The sequence below is a fragment of the Equus quagga genome, chromosome 5 (assembly GCF_021613505.1).
Source record: "Equus quagga isolate Etosha38 chromosome 5, UCLA_HA_Equagga_1.0, whole genome shotgun sequence".
Taxonomy (NCBI): Eukaryota; Metazoa; Chordata; class Mammalia; order Perissodactyla; family Equidae; genus Equus; species Equus quagga.
Genome location: NC_060271.1, coordinates 93,458,207 through 93,479,120, shown reverse-complemented (window position 1 = coordinate 93,479,120; position 20,914 = coordinate 93,458,207). Strand labels below are relative to the sequence as shown.

Genomic DNA, 20,914 nt, shown 5'->3' with positions numbered 1-20,914 from the left:
TGAGGATAGTTGTTTTATTTTTTCTCTTATTTTATTTATTTATTTTTTTTGAGGAAGATTGGCCCTAAGCTAACATCTTTGCCCATCTTCCTCTACTTTATATGTGGGGTGCCTGCCACAGTGTGGCTTGATAAACAGTGCTAGGTCCACACCCAGGATCCGAACCGGTGAACCCCAGGCCACCAAAGCAGAGCATGCAAACTTAACCTCTATGCCACCGGGCCGACCCCAGGATAGTTGTTTTAAAGACACAATATGCAGTGGTCACTGGTCCATGCCCATTCCATCCTCAGCTGGACAGGACAGTCAAGGGTTCCTGACCTTGCCATGTGCATGTTTTGTACCACTGGACAGTGATATGAACGTTTGAAGACGCCAACAGTCAAAGGATGAAAAGGTTTTGTTTGCTGTTATGACAAAATATACACATATGGGAGTGAAATATAAAGTAGGAGATGACACAATATTCTCTTAGAGAACCAGCCTCGCAAGTATTCCAAATTCCTCCTGGGATGTAGACGATGCCTCTGTGGAGTAAGGATTCTGCCAGGCACAGGAAATTCTTTTGTCATTCTCATGGGAGAATTTATATCCTCCCACCCTCCCGTGACCTCCTCCCAGACTCTTAGAGATACTCTGGCGCTGTACTTGGCCACTCCCCAGATGACCGTGACCAGTGCACATAGCTGTAAGATTGGGGTTAGGCGGGGAGATCAACCTTTAGAGACAGCTCCCAGAAGGCCCAAGTTTCAGGTCAGCCTAAATCCCATTTTTATCGTTTTTTTCCTGTGGCCTAAGATTTGGCATTTCATAGCATCAACTTAGGAGGAAAAACATTTTTTATATCTCCTACAGATAACTGCTTGAATTCTCCAGAAGGGGAAGGTGTATCAATTAAATTAGTATTTTATTTTTGAAAATCAATTAAGTCATTTTCTACTCTCTAACCTCATTTTTTGATGATAAACTGAGCACCAGTTAATTGATTACTATTGGTATATATTCCTTTTTTAAAGCATAGTTTATTTATCTCGACAAGATAATAGTATAACCTTTTTTAGGTTCAACTGATTGTAATGAACTGTTTTGTTATTCTTATCATTGTTTCATGTTTAAATTGTCACAATTTGGTCTTTAGCAGACCTTTCTTTGGATTAGTGTATGCAGCTTTTTATAATACCACCATGCACTTCTGAAATTGTCCTTGTTTTTTGACAAGAGGTCTCATACACATCATCGGTTTTCTGTCCCAAGCATGGAATCTGGTCTTTATGAGTACACATTAATTTTCTCCCCATAACTTCTAGAGGTTACTTAAATTATTGTAGATCTAAAACAGGAAAAAATTACTCTATTTTTTAAGATCATGAGGTTATGTTGATATTTTAAATTTAACTCTTTTTTTTTTTTTTTGCCTCATTTTAATAGGAGCTTTTTTGGGGAGTGGGAAGGGGCTGTCTTTGAGACACCACGTTATATATTGTGTTTCTAAAGACTATATTGGATGATGTTTCTAAAACTTCAAAAGTTTTCCTCTTTCTTTTCTGATTTGATTCTTGGCTCAAGCTCCCTAAAGTTGGCTTCACAGAATACAAAAATATAGGCTACCTAGTATCTTAGATAGAATTTCACAAAATTGGTAGACAGTGAAAATTATAACCGAAGTCTTTCAAGTTTGGCCAAAACTCTGTGTAAGTTGTGGCCCCAGCAAGGGAGAGACTACTCTGAAAAGGAAGTAATTTGGAGAGAGCTTAATAAAGGGACTGTTAACAAAGGTACAGGCAGGATTAAGAGAAACAACAGGGATGGGGCAGCACCTTGGGGACAGCAGCCGCTGGAAGCCATTACCCACCCTGGGCCTGAAGGCCAGGGGAGGAAAGTGTTGCCAGATGTGGAGAGCACAGCTGTGGGAGCGGGCCCTCTTACAGGAGCTGAGACCTGAGAGAGAGGGTTGAAAGTAACCAATCTGAGTCTCAGCAAGGAGGTATGGGGGAATAAATGCCCCAGTTGCATCCTCCTCTTACCCTCCTAACTTCCACTAGTGCCTCTCTAGCTGAGTCCAGTCAGAAGCTGAAGGGCAGGAGAGCCCGTAGATGCAGTCCACGAAGGCCAGCCTTGGAGGGCACAGCACAGGCAGAGAAGAGTGGAGAGTAGATGTGGAGGGGTGCATGGAAAATATCCAGCTCATTCTCCTTTAATTTTTTTTTTTCTATTGGAAACTGCCACTATCACAGAAAAGCAGCTCAGGCCATTTTAATGTTGAACAGTAATTACTAGCATTTATAAATGCCTTTGGATATACATAGGTATTTATTACCTAGTGTTATAACTGTATATATACAATCAATTAAAGATGCCAGTAAATACAACCAAATCGATATCAAGAATCATTTGAGACATACAAAACTCTCCCCAACTAAAGTGGGGCAGTTTGATGAGCCAGAGCTTTGGGGATGCCACAAGAATCAACTTCTAAAAGACATTAGTACACTGAGAATTACACCTTTTTTAAATTGATATTTTATATTCACATTACATTTTTGTATTCTTGAATATCTTTAAAAATAATATATAACATCTTTGGCCTATCTTCAGATGTTTTTATTTTCGCATTAAGAAAAAACCCAGAAATTAGAAACTTAGAACCATAGAAATGTTGTGTTAATATCTAAGGTTATGTATGGACCAAATTATCATACAAATCCAATTTTGTATTCTGTGGTAACTGTAGGATCACCACAGAGATGAGTCACAAAGACATTTTCTTAATAATTTATACATAGGATCTAATAATATCTCCAAATGTGGGGTATAGTCTTTTATTAACATCCAAGTGAGCTGACCAGCCATCAGTCTTCCAAGTTTCACCTGGTGGGGCTGTGGTTTGTAATTTATTTTTAAAAGTCTGTCTGTCACAATTGTCCCCATCTCCTCCTCACCTGACTGCTTAGATTAACCATCTGCATGAGGAATGGTAGTAATGGAGATTTTTATTTGATATATTTATTTGGAACCTGCATTCAGACAAAAGCATAATTTTATGGTGAAATACTAAAGATACACAGATTGATCTATTTTTTTGGAAATCAACGTATAAATATTCACTAATTTTTATTTTTCTAAGTGGATACAGTCATCAGCTCAGGGATTGTTTTCTCAGCACCCCTGAGTCAGCAGTCTGGCTTTTTTGAGGTGAACAGGTCCTGAGGCTTGCAGCTTTTGGCTCACTTTCTGAGGATGAATAAAAGAATGTGAGACCTAATCTTTTCTGTTTCTACACCATCTTTATAACATTATTCTACTTTAGCACTTTTCACCTTTTATTTAAAGGAGAGGTTCACACTCTTTCCCCGTCTTCTCATCTCAGAAGCTGCACAACTTATGGCCACAAATCAAAATCTCAGACTGAGCGAATGCGTATTTTTTCCCTTCTCGGAAAGGCCTTGGACTGGCTGCTGGCCTTCCCAATTAGCTCAGACTGGGAAGATCATCTCTCCCTTAAAAACAAAAGTCTGAAGTAAAAGAAAAGTTAGTTTTTAACACTTAAATTGTATTGTCTTAGCACCAGTTTAATGTACTTTACTTATGAATTATCAATAAGTGTAGAAATTATGATATTTATAGTTTTAGTCCTCAATTTACCAGATATTTTTAGTCCAGGTATTCAGCTGTTTCACCTGGCTATGTAACATGTACACATTCATCTTATCTTCTGAAAAGAAGTTTCAAGAAAGAATGCTTTTTACACACTTTTATCAATCAAACTTTGTGTCTTAATTAAATACTATCTATTTTCCAGAGAGGGAGGTCCCTAATATAATTAGAAAATAATTTTTAAATTTCTGTCTCCTGAGTATCATCTTCAATAGTTTTTTCTAAATGACAGAGTTAAAAGGTCCACCTGCCTAAAGGGAAATATTTAGTATGAATACGTGTTTTTCTTCACTTCCCTCTCATCCAATGTTAGATAAATATCAATGTATCTTTTTTTAATGTTTGTTTTTCCAGAGTTTTTTTGTTTTTTTGTTTTTTTGAGGAAGATTAGCCCTGAGCTAACATCTACCGCCAATTCTCCTCTTTTTGCTGAGGAAGATTGGCCCTGAGCTAACACTCGTGCCCATCTTCCTCTACTTTATATATGGGATGCCTGTCATATATGTGACATTTATGTATGACACTTTTATATATATATATTTATATATGACATATGTATATGCCATTTATATATGCCACGCGGTGCGTAGGTCCACACCTGGATCCAGACCAGCGAACCCTGGGCCGCCGAAGCAGGGCGCGCAAACTTAACTGCTGTGCCACTGGGCGGCCCCTGTTTTTCCAGTTTTATTGAGATATAATTGACATACATCACCGTATAAGTTTAAGGCGTACAGCATGATGGTTTGATTTCCATATATGGTGAAATGATTACCACAATAGATTCAGCTAACGTCCGTCTTTTCATATAGATACAATAAAAAGAAAAGAAAAAAGGGAGATTTTCTCCTTGTGAGAACTCTTAGGATTTACTCTCTTAAAAACTTTCCTATATATTATACTATAGCAGTGTTAGCTATAGTCATCAAGTTGTACATTACATCTATTACTTATTTATCTTATAACTGGAAGTTTGTACCTTTTGCCCACCATCCTTCAGTTCCCTCTCCTTCCACCCTCTGTCTCTGGTAACCACAAGTCTGATCTCTTTTTCTATGAGTTCGTTTTTATTTTATATTCCATATATAAGTGAGATCATACAGTATTTGTCTTTCTCTGTCTCACTTATTTCACTTAGCATAATGCCCTCAAGGTCCCCCCAAATGGCAGAATTTCCTTCTTTTTATAGCTGAATAATATTCCATTGTATTTATAGACATTTTCTTTACCCAGTCATCCATTGATGGACACTTAGGTTGTTTCCATATCTTTGCAATTGCAAATAGTGCTGCTTTGCACATGGGGTTGCAGTTATCTTTTCAAGTTATTGTTTTTGTTTCCTTTAGATATATGCCTAGAGGTGGAATAGCTAGATCATGTGGTAGTTCTATTTTTAATTTTCAGAGGATCCTCCATACTGTTTTCCATAGTCGCTGTAACAATTTACAATCCCACCAACAGTGCACAAGGGTTCCCTTTCCTCCACATCTGTGCCAGCATTTGTTATCTCTTGTCTTTTTGATGATAGCCGTTCTAAGGCATGAGACAATAACTCATTGTGGTTTTAATTTGCATTTGCCTAATGACTAGTGATGTTGAGCATCTTTTCATGCACCTGTTGGCTTTTTGTATATCTTGTTTGGAGAAACGTCTATTCAGGTTCTTTGCCCATTTTTTAATTGAGTTGTTTTTTTGCTGTTGAGTTTATGAGTTCTTTATATATTTTGGATATTAGCCCCTTATCAGATATATGGTTTGCAAATATTTTTTCCTATTGCTTACGTTGTCTTTTTACTTGTTGATGGTTTCTTTTGCCATGCAGGAGCTTTTTAGTTTGATGTAGTCCTACTTGTTTATTTTGTTGCTTGTACTTTAGCTGTCATATCCAAAAAATCATTGCCAAGAATCAAGAAACTTTATTCTTATGTTTTCTTCTAGGAGTTTCATAGTTTCAGGTTTTACATTTGAGTCTTTAATCCTTTTCAACTAATTTTTGTAAGTGGTTAAGATATGGGTCCAGTTTCATTCTTTTACATGTGAATACCCAATTATCCAGCAATGATATCCAATTATCCATTTATTGAAGAAAGTGTCTTTTCTTCATTGAGTATTCTTGGCTCCCTTGTCAAATATTAGTTGACCATATGTGCTCAGGTTTATCTAGACTCTTGACCCTTTTCCACTGGTTATTTGTCTGTTTCTATGCCAGTACCATACTGTTTTGATGACTATAGCTTTATAGTAGAGCTTGAAATCAGGAAGTGTGATGCCTCTTGCTTTGTTCTTTTTTCTCAGGATTTCTGTGGCTATTTGGGGTCTTTTGTGGTTCCATATAAATTTTATAGGTGTTCTTTCTACTTCTTTAAAAAATACCATTGGACTCTTGATAAAGATTGCGTTGAATCAATAGATGGGTTTTGGTAGTACTGACAATAGAACAATTTTAACAATTTTTTAAGAAATTTAACAATTTCTTCCAACCCACAAACACAGGAGACTTTTCCATTTATTTGTATCTTCTTCGATTTCTTTCATCATGTCTTATAGTTTTCAGAGTCGAGATCTTTAACCTCCTTAGTTAAATTTATTCCTAAGTATTTTATTGTTTTTGATGCTGTTATAAATGGGATTGATTTCTTTTTCAGAAAATTTGTTGCTAGTGTATAGAAATGCTACTGATTTTTGTAATGTTAATTTTGTATCCTGCAACTTTGCTGAATTCATTGATTAAATCTAACAGTTTTTTGGTTGAGTCTTTAGGATTTTCTGTATACACTTGTGTGTTGCTTAATGACAGGGATATGTTCTGAGAAATATGTTGTTAGGCTATTTTGTCATTGTGCAAACATCCTAAAGTGTACTTACACAAACCTACTATACATCTAGACTACATGGTGCTATTCTTATGGGACTGCCATCATTTTTGCAGTTTGTTGTTGACCAAAACATCATTATGTGGTGCGTGATTATATAAAATCATGTCATCTGCAAATAGCGACAATTTTACTTTTTCCTTTCCAATTCTGATACCTTTTATTTCTTTTTCTTGCCTGATTGCCCTAGCTAGGAATTTCAGTATTACGTTGAATAGGAGTGCTGAAAGTAGGCACCCTTGTCTTGTTCCTGATCTTAGAAGAAAAGCTTTCAACCTTTCCCACTGAGTGTGATGTTAGCTGTGGGCTTGTCATATATGGCCTTTATTATGTTGAGATGTGTTCCTACTATGCCTAATTTGTTAAGAGTTTTTATCATGAATGGATGTTGAATCAAATGCTTTTCCTGCATCTATTGAGATGATCATATGATCTTTTCTTTCATTCTATTAATGTGATGTATCACATTGATTGATTTCTGTATGTTGAACCATCCTTGCATCCCTGGGGTAAATCCCACTTGATCATGGTGAATGATACTTTTAGTGTGCTGCTGAAATCAGTTTGCTAGTCTTTTATTGAGAATTTTTGCATCTATATTCATCATGGATATTGTCCTGTAGTTTTCTTGTCTAGTGCTGTCCTTTTCTGGTTTTGGTAACAGGATAATGCTGGCCTCATAAAACGAGTTTGGGAGTGTTCTCTCTTTTTTGATTTTTTTGGAAGAGTTTGAGAAGGATTGATGTTAATTCTTCTTTAAATGTTTGATAAAATTCACCAATGAAGCCTTCCAGTCCTGGGCTTTTCTTCATTGGGATAGTATATGTATTTTAAAGTAGAAATCCTCACAGTTAAAATTTTAAATTTAAAATCAGTCTCCATCTTGGCCATTTTTAAAAACAAAGGTTAGTTAATGACAGAGTTTTATATCAACTTTGTTATTTTTACCATCACCTCTCCAATATTTGAAACATTTGGCATTTTTCAATTCCTCTTGTTTTTTGGTTCTGGAATCTCTAACTTTTACAAAAAGAGTTGGCTCAGTGAGAGTCAAAGCAAAACTCAGCTCCTCTTGGACTTCTTCTTACATCTAAAACCTCAATAGATATCCAGTGTTTACCTGGAAAGTGGCCGACTGAATTCTAGCAAGGGCTTGAGGGGGTCCTTGGCATCAATCCCACTTCTGACACTGATCTGCTTGGTCGTGACAATAGGACAGTGATGTGAATGATGGAAAGATGACAATACAGTCATATGTTACTTAATGACAGGGCTGTGTTCTGAGAAATGCACCAATACGCAGTTTTGTTGTGCAAACATCATAGCATGTACTTATACGAACCTACATAGTATAGCGTACTATATACCTAGGCAATATGGTACCAATTTTATGGGACCATTGTCATATATGCAATTTGTCATTGACCAAAATGTTGTTAGGCAGCACATGATTGTACAAAAGTTAGAGATTGTAAAGTTTCTTTAATTTTAGAGTATATGGAAATCTATAGGTTTGATTACATAAGGCAAGAGCTAACAGCATTTCCTCAGTCAGTGTTATGGTTTCCCAAGTCCTCAGATTGCCCCAATGAAACAGACAACCATGCTTATGAGGGCTTTTTCAAGCACAAGAGACTTTCTTTACTATTTTCCTAAGGTTTTATTTTATACCTTTCTATACCTTCAATCTCCACACACATACCCAAATGTTTAGGATAGTCTTACTACATGCCTACCAGCTCAGGAGGTATAAATAACTACTATCAAACAATTCTAACACACTTGAACATGCTTACTGTGAGATTAGGCAAACTGACTTTGGCCTTACCAGGATCATGCCTCAGCATGCCCAGGTTTCAAGCTGCCTGAGGTCCCCTCCAACACAGTGGGATAAGTTCCTTGTCATCCTTCTGGTTGTACCTGTTGTGCTCTTCAAGATCTTCTTTGTGTGTCCTAGTTCTCTCTTGCCAAGCCTCAGATTGGCTTTGTGAGGGATGACCTTTTTGGGGCTTCACTTCTTTATTATCTTAGTCCTGTTGGTTTGAGGCCTGAGAACTACCTTAAAAGTTGAACAATCACAGACCTTTGTTGTTTGTCAGATTTGGGGATTCTCCTAAAGCCCCTGCCACCCAACTAGGATGTCAACTCTGTGAAAGCAAAATTTCTGATATCTCCAAATTTGATAACAGTGCCAGCATTCAGTAAATATTTGTTGAATGAATGAATAAACTCCTTAACAACTTAACAAGATTTAGGTTGATTTCTCGTCACTGATACACATGGATTAGATATCAGAGTCTAGGCTTTTGTTGGCATCTTGTCTTTATATCCATAGTCCAGTTTGGACATTTTTTTCTCTAAGCAATTGGTACCCCTGGCCATCCTTCCAGCTCTCAGATTATAGTCTCCATCTGGCTTCTGCTTTTAGGCAATTCCAAATGACAGCCTGAAGTGGAGAGGCCCTAACTCCTAGGCTGAATCTCTGTGGCAAGGAGTGTGTGACTGTGGCTGTTTAGGAGGGATCTAGGAGATCAGGAAACTCCTCTGCTCAGTCATATATGCAGCAAGTTTCCTTCTATGTAGATGGATGAGTGGTGCCTCCCATTGTCTCCAGGGATGGGTACTCATCCCCAGGCACCAGTGGCTCCTTGCAATACTCACTTACATTTGGCTGATCCCCAGGTGTCAGCATCTCATTATCTTTCAATAACTCCCATGTGTGGACCTGCAGACACATCAGGACCCTAAAGAGGGATCCTTGTCCTCCCCTCCCCTGTTTCATCCCACTCTGGGAAGGGTGGTTTGGGCACCCCTAGACATGTAGGGGGGAAGTTGTGTCCTGAGTAGAATCCCCCTCCCAACCCCTCGTGGTGAGGGGAGGGGAAAGGAATAATTTCCACCCCACAAACTGCCCTCCCCAACGAGGCAACTTCACCTTCCATCCATCTCAGCTACCAGGATGAGGAAGCACTGAGGTGGCAGTGCCAGGATTATTCTTAGCAAGGGAATTATAAAAAAGGAATCTGCAAATACTCTTCCATTAATATTTTAGTCCCTCTGGTACATATCTCCTCTCAATCTATGCCATGTGTTTCTTAGGAAACCAAGAAGCTTTAACCAAACCAAGATTAGAAGCAGATTCTGAGCCTTTTATAAGTGGTGGTCCCCTCATCTCTGAACTGATGGGTCCTAGCACCAAATGATCTCAAAATTCCACTCTAGCACTAGGGTTTTCCAAACTTTTTCTTAAACTGTGCTTATGGCTGAATGGGGAATGCCCTAAAATTTATCTTCTCTTACTGTCTTATATCCTTTCTGAATCAATTTGCACATATTTATGAACTTAAGCAAAAAGAAAGTTCTGTAAAGAAAACTGTGCACCATGGGTCTATAAAGAAGCATGTAGGGGGTTTTGTTTATTTGGTTTTCTTCAGCCACAAATTAATAGCTACTTTTAACCCTTGGTTCCTTAATAAATGGGTCCATGGCATCAAGATGTTTAAAGTTCCACTGGATCGTAAACTTTGTCTATGAGACTCTTAGTTCCTCCAGGGTCGGCACCATGTCTGTCATGGGTACCACCATGTGCTTAATACAGCGTCTTCCTCATAGTCCATAGTAACAACTGTTTCTTGAATAAGTAAATGAATGGATGGATTTACTTAGCCTGCTTCTCTTAATATTTACATAAAAAAATCTGTCCTCAAAATGGTCTACAAATCCATTCTTTATCAGCAACTACTTTTACCTGCATTTTATTAGCACCTATTGGTGGTCTTGTCTTTGTGGGAAATGGTGTGACCCATGTAGAATCTGATGATGCCCCAGCTGGCCATGGGACTGCTCTTGGTTAAATGATTTTTAAATCTTCAGACCATCTGTCCATTAGGAATTAATGTTTATTTGGTTTTTTAATAAATGCCTATCTTGGCTTATGAATAAATGTTTATTTGGTGTAAATCTATTTAAATAACCCAAGGCAAAAAGAACTGAAAAGAAAATTCTGTGTTACTGTAGCCATCACACCTATTTTACATACACAGCTGCTTTGTCAGAGATTTACAGTGAAACAAAGGACATGCTCACAAGTGGCAAAATGTGAAAATATGGGAAAGGTTTGCATTAGAGTTGCCTGAATTGAAAGAAACCACCACCTATAGGTAATCCTAGTTTTCCTTCTAACCTTTTAAGCTATGTTTGGGGACAGAAATCTGCTGGGAGAACCTGCCCCCAATTTTTAAGAAATGCTTTGTTTAATCAGTCAATCCACATTTGAAGTTTGCCTGAGGCACAGTGAGCATGATAAAGCAGGACAATGCTTCCTTCCACGGTGATGTCAACGAATAAACAGCCCTCCTCTCCTGGCACCTTCCCCAGCTCCACGGCCTGACAGAGGCCCTTTGTCATCAGTGATCAGTGGCTGCTTTGTGAGCCTGTATTGTGAGAGTTGCTAAGAACTGACAATCGCTGGAGCAGGTGCTGCTGAGTTTACCACCCTGAGCTCTGTCAAAACCGCTATGTCCTGTCTTGAAGCTTGGTCCCGTAAATGGGGAGGAAGCTCTAATCACACATTTCCATCCCGTTTACACTCGGAGCCGCTCTGGGCAGGTAGAAGGTAGCAAGTTTCCTGTTCTTTAGCAAGGTGGAAGAACTGAAGTTACAGTATCGATTAAACCCCAAAACGCTGAAATTTATTCTTTCAAAAGCCTATTGTTTAGCTATGTAACTCCACTGAAAGCTGAATAGTTGATTTTTTTAAAAAGGGAATTTAATGCTGCCTTCATAAATGATTTACCTTGTTCAAATCCCTTGATTTTCTATATTGTTTGAAGCGAAGTAATGGCTTCTGTATAACTGATAATTTTAGGAATTAAACCTGCCATTCAATAGTTTGCTCACTTTTTATTGCAAAGAATGTACCAAGGTATAAAAATGCAGAAGTAAAGTGCTATGTAATGATTTTTTAAAAAGATTAATACACCCAGGAAGTCATACTCCTACAGGGTAATCAGTCAACTCAAACCCACTCACTCCTGGAGATAAAGAAGGCATCACAACTAGGTAAGCGCTTTTCTATCGAAAGGTGTGTCTCTTAGAAGACAGTGGCGGAGTGAGCTCCGATCAGTTTAATCAAGTCTCTGGACATCTCTCAGATCTCCATTTGGAGGGAATGGGTTCTACCACGGTCTGTGTGGTTGTGATGTGGTAACTGAGGAGATACTTGCAGAAGCAATTGTTAGGGTGTACAATCTGTGCCCCTTGAAAGGATATTAGTGGGTGTAAAGTGTGGAGGATCAGGGTGCTTTTGTGGGTGTGTTTAAGTATGCTGGCATGTTCTTATCCAGCCCCATCCCACTCCAATGAAATTCATGTCATGCTCTGCCATCTTCTCCCCTTCCCTGTTCCTGTCATTTATCAACTTCCTTTCTCTGAGAAGTTCAGCTAATGGCCAGCTGGCCAGCCCCAGCTCGTGCCATACCATGGGTTACATTGTCACCTGTAACTCCTCTCTCCCTTAGTGACTTAACCTTCCACCTTCTAGATTTCTCCTTCTTAGTACACCTGACCTTCATCCTTATTAAGACATCCAGTGCCTAGACACCTCCATTTTTTCCAGGTTCATGAGCTCCCTGCTGGCCTCACTATTTTGCCTGTGTGAATGCCACTTTTCCAGTCCTTTTGGCTCTTTACCTCATATTTCTCCCACAACCCCTCTCTCCACACTCTGACTAGAAAATCACATCAGTGCAGCCCTTACCAGAGTCTGTGTTGCCAGCTGCCCTTAGGCCCCCTTACCTGCTTCTTCATTTTCATTCTTGTCTTTCGTTGGCTCCCTCTGCCACCCTCTCAGCAGTCAGACACACTTTTTCCCACTTCTCAACCTTCTGCCCAAACCCTGCCTCCTCCACTCTTGGCAGATGGCTTTTCTATCCTCCTTCTCTGAGAAAACAGAAGCCCTTAGGCATGAACTCCATCTTGGCACTTCTTTCTCTCTCCTCTGTCTTTCTTCCCATCCTCCACCCCACATAAACAATTCACCTCCTTCCTTCTCTTCTCAGAGGAAGTGAATCCTTTCTCCTATTCAAGGCTGGTCCCTCAGCTGGTACTTGGACCTCGGCCTCCCGTCGATCTGTGCTCCCTCATCATCTCTCCTCTGTCCTATGTTCTTATGCCACCTCCCATACCTGGGTCTGTGTCCTCAGCCAAGAAACACATTCTAGTCTTTCCCATCCCCACTCAACTCTCTTCAGGAAAATAACAAATCCTTTGACTGATCTTATATACTTACACATAATTCCCACCCTCAGCTTTCCTCCCTTTTCCTCTTCTCCTCCAGGCTTCACTAAGTCTCTCCTTCACACTCTAGCCCATTCCATCTGTCTTCTGTCCCTGCTGTGCTGCTAACATGGTGACTTTTTAATTCCCAAATCCAATCTACTCTTCCTCTATCTTTGTCTCGTTAAAAGGAAGAACTTTTTTCTCTTAGAGAAGCATTGTCCAATAGAAATATATTGCGAGCCACATATGTAATTTTTCTAGTAGCCACATTAAAAAAGTTAAAAGAGGGGCTGGCCCCGTGACCGAGTGGTTAAGTTTGTGCACTCCACTGTAGGCAGCCCAGTGTTTCGTTGGTTCGAATCCTGCGCGCGGACATGGCACTGCTCATCAAGCCATGCTGAGGTGGCGTCCCACATGCCACAACTAGAAGGACCCACAACGAAGAGTATACAACTATGTACCAGGGGCCTTTGGGGAGAAAAAGGAAAAAAATAAAATCTTTAAAAAAAAAAGTTAAAAGAGACAGTGAAATTAATTTTAATAATGTATTTTATTTAACCCAATATATTAAAAATTTTATCATTTCAACATGTAATCAATATTAAAATTATTAATGGGTGACTTTATGTTCTTTTTAAAAATTATTTTTACTAGGTCTTCAAAATCTGGTGTGTATTTTACAGTTATAGCACATCTTAATTTGGACTAGCCACAATTAAAGTGCTCAGTAACCACATGTGGCCAGTAGCTACATATTGGACAGTGCAGTTATAGACATTCTTCTCTCACTTACTTCTGGAAACATTCTCTCCTGGCCCTTCTACCTTTCCATCCATTCCTTCTCAGTGTTCCATCTTCCAGCCCCTCCCGTGCTGTTGATCCTCAGGATTTCGACTTTGCCCATCCTCTCTTTTTGCCCTAAATCCTCTCCCTAATTAACCTCCATTTATCCTACCCTGATTGGATACCCTGGCTGATGATTCTCAAGGCCATATCTCTGAGTCCCACCTCTCAGGTGAACTTCTGACTAATATAGCCAACCCACGGACGTTCAATGCTTGACATGCCAAACTGAACTCATCATCCTTCTTCATAAATCTTTTCCTCTTGTCTCGGTCAATGGTGCCACCATCCACCCAGATGCCAAGCAGAAAACTGGTCTTCCACTTGCACTGCTCCTCCTCCTTCATCCCCTAGAGCCAATCAGTTACAAAGTCCTTGAAGTCTACTTCACCAATATTTCTCCAAGTATGCACTTGTTTCCTTCTCCACAACCACTGCTTTAGTCAAGATCTTCATCATCCGTCCCTTGGATTATTGCAGTGGCCTCTTCAATAGTCTGCCCACCTTTACTCATAGTTCCCTCCGCTCTATCCTTTATGCCCTCAAAATTTTTTATGGCCAAATAATTTGATATTTACCTATAATGGCCAAGTCTTGAACTATATCTCCATTTTTTTTTTTAAGGGTTGTATTATAGGCATCAGCCAAGAGCATTTTCAAGATGGCAAGCTTCTCTCAGGGCATCCCATAGTTCTCCTGCTTGACTTTCTTCCACTCCACTTCACCACTGAGCAGCTCTACTGTTGGTTCTGGAAGGCTTAGGAATACATTTAACAGAATCCAGTTCCTCTTGTTTCGATAATAGAGAGCCCCCATGGCTTTGGAGACTTTTCCTAAACCTGGACGTATACTAGAGCATTGGTTGTTAATCTCTCTTTCTCGCATCACAGACATCTCTGAAAACCTGATCAAGGCATGCCTCCTTTCCCCAGAAAAATGCACATGTGCAAACACAATTTGGCACGAGTGTCTGGAGGTTCACCGAGTCCCTGAAGCCCATCCGTGGAGTGATAGATAGATACTTCTAAAATAGTGCTTGGGTCATCTACTGGTTCCTACCTAAAACCAGGGTCAAGAGTAGCTTGGCTTCCCAAGACATTTCGAAAACTCTTAGAGCATTTTGTGGCACGTTTTGGAATCTGAAGAAAGCTATGTTTCCTCCAAGGACACTTTGAACATTGTCTGACTAACAACACTAAAAACAATTCCAAACTTGCATTTCTTGGCTAAATGTAGCTGAGTTTCTCCCCACCCACACCCGTCTTTATAGAAGCTGCTTGGAACAACTTTGTTTCTCTCTGGCTTTCTGAGCCTTTTCCCCAGTTGGCTTTCACATTGCCCCCATCTCAGGTCTGTGACTGACTTTCGTAACCTCCTGAGTCACTTCAGAAGCTTCCCTAAGAGCATTGGCTCTGAACTCTCTCGTGCGCATCTCAGGTCATTGTGTGCTCTGCTCCAACCCTTGTTTTGCCAGCCTAATACCCAGGGAGGGAACAAGGAGGGGCGAACACCCAGGCACTGGCCACCCTTGTGGGCCTTTGTGGAGTGAAAGCCCATGTCAGGGTAACACTCTACCAATCTTCAAGTGAGTCTAATCTTTCTTTTCAGTAGCCCAGCTGCTGGACAACGAGATTACAATAGGGATTGACCTTCCATGGTCCTTCCCTGCCCACAGAGTGTGCCATTTCCACAGGGGACATGGGGCACAAAGTAGTGACTCTACCCACGGGTGTGGAATGGATCTTCAGCAGCCTGCACCCGTAGCACTGGGCAAGCATAGGGTTGCCTCATTACTTAACAGAAAGTCACATGCTTGAGACCGCAGGCCTCTCCTTGAGTTTCCTGCCTCCCCTCTCTCTTCCTTGGCAGAGTTCCTCTCCTGCTCTCTCTGAACTCAAGCCTGTCCATCATCCTCGCTCCTGATCATCCAATTTGTTTGCTCGCTAGGCAGGTTCCTTCCTTAAATTTCTTGCCCAGTAGAAACTTTCTCCTTTGTTTCCCTGAGTTGCTTCAAAGCCCCACTTGCCCCCATGAGGCCCCTTTGTGTCTCTGCTCCTCCCACCAACCATCTCCACCCTCTCACCTTCCCAGCTGTTAACATTGCCCAGTCTCTCTGCTAAATCCCAGTAACACTCACCACCTTCCTGGCTCTCCCATCCTGTGTGCCAACTGGGAACAACCAGCTATAAAGAGTTTATTGGACTGAAAAATGAGTGAATGTTCTCATGCACTCTTTCCCACCTCAGCAAAGCTTTTCAGAGTCACATTTCCAATGGAATCTAAATCTGGAAGGATTTAGATCCACTGAAAAATGCTAAACCTGCAGCGTTTGGCAGTGTTTGAAATTTTTGGCAGTCCCTGCCACGTCTGATGTTACGAACACTGTTTATAGATGCCTGGAAAGAAGCCTTTAATGCTTGTATTGTGTTTTAACTTGCTTTCCTTTGGAGGCAGGGAATTGTCAAGTAAGTATTCACAGCACTCTGGAAAAGCCCAGGTGTTGGATGAGCATCCAGTAATAAGCGTTCATGCCGAATCCACAAGCGTGAAGGGTCTATACTTACAATCCGCTGAATTTGCCACAATGCAGGTTTCTTCCTTTTCCACCTCTCATCTTCAGTTTGAAGCAATACAGCTGTAAACATATGCTTGCGAAATAAGAAAGAAACATTCTGAGATTGCTTTACTTTTCAGTTTTTAACTGAAAATCAAGGTGAAAAAAGCATCGGATTGCCTCTATGTGTCTATATATACAATCTCGTGTATATATAAATACACAGTGTTTGTGCTTGTATGCATACTCTATAGACACTGTATAATATGTGACATATTATACAACCTCTGTGTACCCTGAAAACGAGCCCTGCGTTTAATCTCAAATTCTGCCTTATGAACCATGCTGCGGTCCTGGTGTCCTCTTGCTCCCATCTCAGACCTTGGCTTGCTTTTGTCATACACTTACACATTCTTAGGTGAAAGAAGAAACCCACGTATTTCATTTGGAAGTCCCACTAAAACAGAAGAAAGAGCAGATGTCCTGGGAAGCGATAATTAACGTGGAGGAAGTGTCTAGTTGTGAGAACTGGCATGCCCCGGCCTCCCGGGTTTGCTCAATTTGGCGGCGCTGACGTCAGCCGGGGGTGTCGTTTTGCAGAGATGTGCTCTCTACCCATTGTTCAGTGGTGATTATCATACCATTTGGTCCAATTATCACTTATGATTACATAACATGTTTTGATTGAAGAGTTTCTGAGAAAATAAAGGTACCTTGTTTTTCCCCAGCACAAAAATGCAAGCTGCTCCAGCAGGCAAGCTGCTCTACCAAGAAACACTGGGAATTATTAGGCTAAATTATGAGTCGAACTTGATTCAGAAACAAAGCATCCATTGTGCGTAACTCCCAGCGACATCCAGGAGGATGTGATTGTTTTTCTGACAAGTTTCTCCCCAGCACACTCTAAAATAAGCAGAGTCCCCAGGCACATTCGCAGAGTCGCAGAGAGTGTGAGGGAAGCATTGACAAGGCTTCCTTTTTTCTCCCTATTCTGTAGGCGCTTTAGTGCAGAGTTTGCCCAGAGACGCCAGGGTATGAGCTTTCTGAATTTGTAGACTGGTGCACTCTTTCATTTCTGTTTTAGTTCTTTGCTGGCATGCTCGGGAAGCATGGTTTGTGCCACACAGGAATGTCTGTTCACTTGGAAAATGCTTGTGCATGAATGAGGTGGTTGCTAATGCAGCTCTAAACTGTACTAAGTTTCTCACTTGGCTTTATTTGCTGCTTACAAGGGGATCAAGGTAATCCTTTCTCTTTGCATAACCCAAGAGCAATAGCTAATGGATTTGGAACATGCAGCGGGAGCTGGTACAGTCTCCCTGCCATCCCCAGTTTCCTGAACTCTGAGAAGGCCGATTTAAGGGAACCCTGTGTTACAAAAAATTGGCCTACTCATAGAAGAGTCCATGAGGGCTTACCCATTATAAAAATCTCTTAGTTAAATTTGGAGGCCCAGATCTCCCAAACTGAGAAGGGAAAAGCAACCTTTGGTATGATGGTAGCTCTTCAACTCGGACCATAACCCTGAGGGATGGGGCACAGTGGGGTTCTCTCTGTCTTCATCCCGTTGCTTCCTCCTTTCCTTTCTGTGTAGTGAGAATAACCTGGGCACTTGGCCATCAGGGCCCATTCCCCAGCCTGGCTTGTAAGTCCCACTTCACCGCATGCCGTGATCTTTGACTACCTAATTCTGAACAGCATTGACACATCCCCATCTGAAAAATTGCCAGTGGGTTCAGGAAGCGCAGCATCTTCCCTCTCATGCTTGGGGTCCTCTTTAGTTTTAAAAGCAGCCCCTCTGGCTCATGTGTTCTTCCTGGCTCCCAGGAGGAGGGGACCGATCCCTGACTACGATGCCTTAGGTATGGGGAAGCCCACCCCAGTGCCTGTGAATCCAGGCCTCATCATGCAGGACCCTTAATATCAGAAGCTACTTTTCTTGGTGCTGGGGGCACAGGCAAGGGAGGGGGCAGGAAAGAAGAAACCCAGATGGAAGGTCCTCTGAGTCGGGGAGAAGAGAGAGATCAGCCTGGCACTGGCCTTAGCTGACCACACTGAGAAGCAACTTCGCTGCCTTTTGCTCAACACTGTGCTTCTTCTGATCACTCTCTGTTCCAGACCACCTGTTAGCAGAGCAGCTCCCCAGCCTGAGAAACTCCAGAAGAACAATATCACCAAAAAAAAGAAACTGGTTGAGGTGAGGAGATTAAGCTATTTTGCTTTTAATCTGATGTCGGTGTTCTAAGACCCGCCTGGTGGACATCACCCTCTGCCTGCCCCACAGATGCCTTCCAGTGAACCCAAACGGATCCAGTTACTCTCTCTTGTCCCCTTTCCCTTCTACATAGCATTGTGTCCCCCATCCCAGTAACCAGAATCACATCGACCGCATCACATTCCCTCAGCCATGGCCCTGGGTCCTATCAGTACTAGCTCAAAAATGTCCCATGTCCTTCAAACCTGGCTCCTTTTCCCTCTACCTAGTACCACTCAGGGAGAACGAGAGCTTAGTCACTCTCTAATGTTGCCTGAGCACTCCCCGTGTGCCAGGTGCCATGCTACATACTTCCCAAGGAGTGTTTCATACATTCCTCACCTGTGAGGTAGGAACTATTATTGTTTCCATTTTACAGATGAAGACACTGTAGCTGAGAGAAGTTAAATGACTTGTTGGGTCCCACTCCCAAAATCACCAAGCTTGTAAGTGGAAAGGGATTTGAACTCAGTTGTTAAGACATGAGGATTATAGCTCCAGTGAACCCAGTGTTTTCTGAGACAGGCTTCCTAACTGTTGTTTCGGCCTTCGCTCTCATCTCCCTCTCAGACACATGCCGGGCTGCCCGCGAAGTTAGCCCTTTAAAATATAACTCTTCCCGCCTCACCTCAGCTTTAAGACCCAGGAGATTTCCACATTGCCGATGGGATCCGAGTTTACGGTTTCAAAATCTTACCCAGGAGCCACCTTCCAAGCTCATCACCTGAGATTCTCTACCACAACTCAAACCTCCAGCCCCAAACCCATTACTCAGTGTTCTCTGAAGCTGCCTTGGACTTTCAAGCCCCTGTGTTTTCATTCCTTCCCTTTAGAATCCTCCTCCTCTTCCCTCCCTACACCCTGGTCTTTCCAAGCCCTTTCCTCGCATCTCCTCTGTGCAGTCTTCCCCGATGCTCCTCACCCTAAACCCTTCTGCACACTCCCCACACCTCCCCTCCTCCACAGCCCTTGTCACACACTACACTGCCATTATTTCTCATTCACCTGTCTCCCTACTACACTCTGAACTCACTGAAGCCAGAAAAATCCATCTGAAAATTTTGTCTTGGAAAAGGGATCAATGAGGAGATTTATCATGGAATATAGCACAGATCAGGAAATGCCACTGAGCTTCAGGAGAGACAGGATCCAGGAGCTGAAAAGCCACCATGCCAAGATGGTGCCTTTTTCTGCCCAGCAGGGCTTTGCATGTGTCTGATGTATTCTTCTCTTTTTCTACGGACTTTCTGAACTACTTTGGTAGACTAAAGGGTGCTACCCAGCACCTGAGTTTACATCCCCTCAGTTAATTAAACAGCCAAGCCTACCAGTGTCCTCTATTCTAAATTCCCAGGAGAAACCATCTGATTGGCCCAGCTTGAGTCACTTGGCCACCAGCACTGGGGGTCACATATTACACAGTTTCTGGGAAACACATGGGGGTGAGAGATGAGGGGTAGGGTAGACTGAGGGGTGGGCAGACACTCATTAAGTTGAAAGGCGGAGAAGGGCTTTCTAGGTGAGAAAGATAAAAAAAGCAAAATCATAAAGGTAGGAAAGCTCATGATATGTGGGCTCGGTAGACATGTCAGCTTGACCGAGGGGTACAGGAGATGTCGAGTTGGGGCTGACTGTGCCCACTCAAGGAGTTGGGGCTTTATCCCATAAGCAGTGAAAGTCAGTGCATGTTTTTGAGTGAGGAAGTGTTGTGGTGGTTTAGGAAAGTTAATCTGATATTTGCAATCGGTGAGCTTTGGAGAGAGAAAAGACTAGAATCAGGAACCTAGAGAAAAGGGACCCACATCTTCTTAATCTTGCGTCTCACCAACCAGAACAGTCCTGGCACAGAGGAACTGCCAATTATACACGTGTCAAATCGAATTAAGAACTGTTATGATCTGAATCAGCCACTGTTCTTTGTCATGGAAGACAAGACCAGAAGAAGAGAAAGACTGTAAACCCAGAACAGTATCTAGTTGTGGAAAAAAAATGCAAATTGTGTAGAAACTTTGTAGGGCAAGCACCAAGCCACAGAGCATGGCGTTTGCCTGAACATTCTGCTCTGCTGATCCCAGCTGCATTTGTGGGAATCAGAGCAAATCTCGGAGGCACCATTCAGCTCACCTAAAGAGCGCCTGCCAAGGCACACATAGAAAGTGTCTAGACAACCTTGATAGGGCATCAAATCCATAAATCTTGGCTCACCTGAGGAGCCAGGAAGCAAATCTAATTTATTTAGAAAACTCACTGTAATTCTATGTGTTAGCCTGTCCCCTAGAGTTTCAGGGAACTAAAGAAAGGGCTGCCTTTTATCGTCATCAAGAAACAAAATGTTTTTAGCAAGTGGTTCATTGTCTCACCAGCCATGCGGTTCCCATGAGATCCCTGGCTGCTCCCGCAGTGCGGGTCTGTTCCTCTGCTCTTGCTTCTTCCTCTAAGGGCCGCTTCCGTCTTTGT

At 41.6% G+C, this 20,914-nt stretch overlaps 1 protein-coding gene and 1 long non-coding RNA gene across 5 annotated transcripts in view; one reads left to right on the top strand and one right to left on the bottom strand.

Annotated features, from left to right (window-relative positions):
- EML6 (EMAP like 6) overlaps positions 1-20,914 on the top strand; it is a 253,213-nt gene that overhangs the window by 211,289 nt on the left and 21,010 nt on the right. For all 4 annotated transcript variants that reach the window (XR_006888845.1, XM_046663360.1, XM_046663358.1 and 1 more), the window contains exon 29: positions 18,322-18,400. Coding sequence is in view for 3 of the 4 variants with exons in the window: in XM_046663360.1 (XP_046519316.1) it covers positions 18,322-18,400 (79 nt within the window). In the remaining variant the exon portion in view is untranslated. The remainder of the gene's footprint in view (positions 1-18,321; positions 18,401-20,914) is intronic.
- LOC124240358 (uncharacterized) lies at positions 2,591-20,901 on the bottom strand. Its single transcript, XR_006888846.1, has 3 exons — positions 20,818-20,901; positions 3,318-3,512; positions 2,591-3,231 (listed from the first exon to the last, which is right to left on the bottom strand). It is a non-coding gene; the product is annotated as an uncharacterized LOC124240358 (long non-coding RNA).